Raw genomic sequence first — 2,053 nt, forward strand, 5'->3', positions numbered from 1 at the left:
TTATTTGCTTTTTTGGAGGGGGGAGGGCAGGGCAAGTGGATTAAGTAACTTACCCAAGGTCACACAGCTAGTAAGTGTTAAGTATCTGAGGCCAAATTTGAACTCAGGTCCTCCTGACTCCAGGGCTGGTGCTCTATTCACTGCATATCTCTGCAATCTCCCTGATTAAGCACTTATTATGTACAAAGCATCATACTAAGTACTTGGGGATACCAATAGGAAACTAAGACAGTCTCTGCTCTTAGGGAGCTCACTTTCTATTTGGGGAAGACAATAGGTATAGGAGGGTTCAGCTGCTGGGTCAATGGCAAGGCCCAGTAGACCAAAGGGTAGAGCAGATGAGCCCTAGGGTATCTCAGTGTATTTTAGTATACAGTGGCAGAGCAGATGGTGTATCTGGTTGTCTTCCATCTTGCTAAAGGATTCTAATTGGTAAGTCTCCATTTATCCAAGTAATGTGAGCCTTGGGTGGTAGAGGGGCCCAGCCTGTGACTCTTGGAGGTGGTTGGAGCAGGAGCTCAAGCAAGTTCCTGCTTTTACTCTGCCGTCTTGGCTCCATCCCCTAGCCTATGACTGTTGAGAAGAAAATGAAAGTGGGCTCTGAGTTCCTTCTTCTGGGGAGTGGGAGAGGGTGGGGAGAAGTGTATATCAGCTGAAAAAGAAGAAGGGGACATTGACAGGAAAGCTGGGGCAAGGGCCTCACCGTGCCTGCTCCTCCAGTTCTGCTGCTTGTTGGGAACTGGATGGTAGGGGCAGGAGAGGGGAATGCCTTCTGAGGTACCTGCCTCTACTATAGCAATGCCTAAATCAGGCCATGTATTAAACTGCCCAAACACTCAGTCTTGGTGAATTGTAGCTTCCTTATGGAGGGCTGGGGTTAGTGGGGAGGTACTCTTCCTAATATTGCCCTTTCCCTATTCCCGTAGCTGGACCCTGGATCCCCAGCCCCATGTGATGAGACCCAGCTCTCCACTCTCCCACCTGATGAACTCAGCATACTGGAAGAACAGATAACTGAGATGTCCTGTCTGGCTGCAGGCATCCCCCCTCAACGGGATGAAATGCCCAGCCCCAGTTCCACCAATGAAGGATAATTTTCCAAGTCTCACCATGCGCCCTCCAAGATGCCACAGCTGGCCACGTTTGGACAATAGCCAGTGTCTGTCGGGCTCTGAATGGTGACTTCTTAAATCTCAGGTCGAAGGAAAGATTTCTTCTATCCAGCTGTGTCTGACCAGGGCATTCCCCCAGTCTCATCTGGGCTGGAGGCCACTGCTAGGGAATATACCCTTTTTTCCTTCAGGTCATTTAGGTCTGACCCTCCTACAAGAGATGCTTCCATGGGAATAATGTGGAGAGGAAGTATCCCCTGGCAATCCTTTTAGCCAGCTTCCTGATACTTCTCATGACTCGGGATTAATTTTCTTAAGAAAAAAAAGAGAGAGAGAAAGAGAGAAAGGAAGGTGAATCCTTCTAATGTGACTCTGAAAATATGCTTCTTCTTCCCTCTACCCCTGGCCGGGGTCCCTCTTATGCTGTTGTTCTCCCAGCAGACTCCGTCCCACCCTGGCCAAGTGGCTCTGTTCACTTCCTCTTTTCTCAGGATGGTTTTTGGTTGTTTTGACTCTTGACTCCAAAGCGTCAGAGACACCTCAGCACCTACCTCAGCCGGAATGAATGTCCTTGGGGGAGGGGAGGTCCAAGGACCCACCCCCTCCGACCCCATAGAGCCCTATAGGAGCTTGGTCCTTGCTCTATCCTACCTCAGGTCCTGGCTTTGGGCCCCCGAGCTCCAGGGCCTTGTTTAGTCCAGATATAAAGAGAAAAAAAGCACTTCAAGGCGCAAAAGCAAAACTTTTTCTACCTCAAGTTTCCCTCCAGGTCACTTGTTTGTGTCCCTGGGTCTCCTGTCCTCCTTTGGTCTTCCTCCTCCCTTCTTCTGCCTCCAACTGAGCCATCCTTGCTAAAGAGGGCTCCCTGGATCTGCTGTGAGAGGAGAAAGGGTAGATAGAATTGCCTATCCTATGGTGACCCTATCCCTTTCCCCCCCCCC

General features: G+C 50.1%; 1 protein-coding gene across 1 annotated transcript in view; it reads left to right on the plus strand.

Annotated features, from left to right (window-relative positions):
- Nucleotides 1-2,047, plus strand: part of IGDCC3 (immunoglobulin superfamily DCC subclass member 3) — a 66,529-nt gene extending 64,482 nt beyond the window's left edge. The window contains exon 14 of the mRNA XM_069098279.1: nt 927-2,047. Within this exon, the coding sequence (XP_068954380.1) occupies nt 927-1,094 (168 nt within the window). The 3' untranslated portion in view covers nt 1,095-2,047. The remainder of the gene's footprint in view (nt 1-926) is intronic.
- The last annotated feature ends 6 nt before the right edge of the window (nt 2,048-2,053 follow it).

Source organism: Petaurus breviceps, unplaced genomic scaffold, assembly GCF_028583685.1.
Source record: "Petaurus breviceps papuanus isolate PSGF00001 unplaced genomic scaffold, PetGlider_PUasm1.0 37, whole genome shotgun sequence".
NCBI lineage: Eukaryota > Metazoa > Chordata > Mammalia > Diprotodontia > Petauridae > Petaurus > Petaurus breviceps.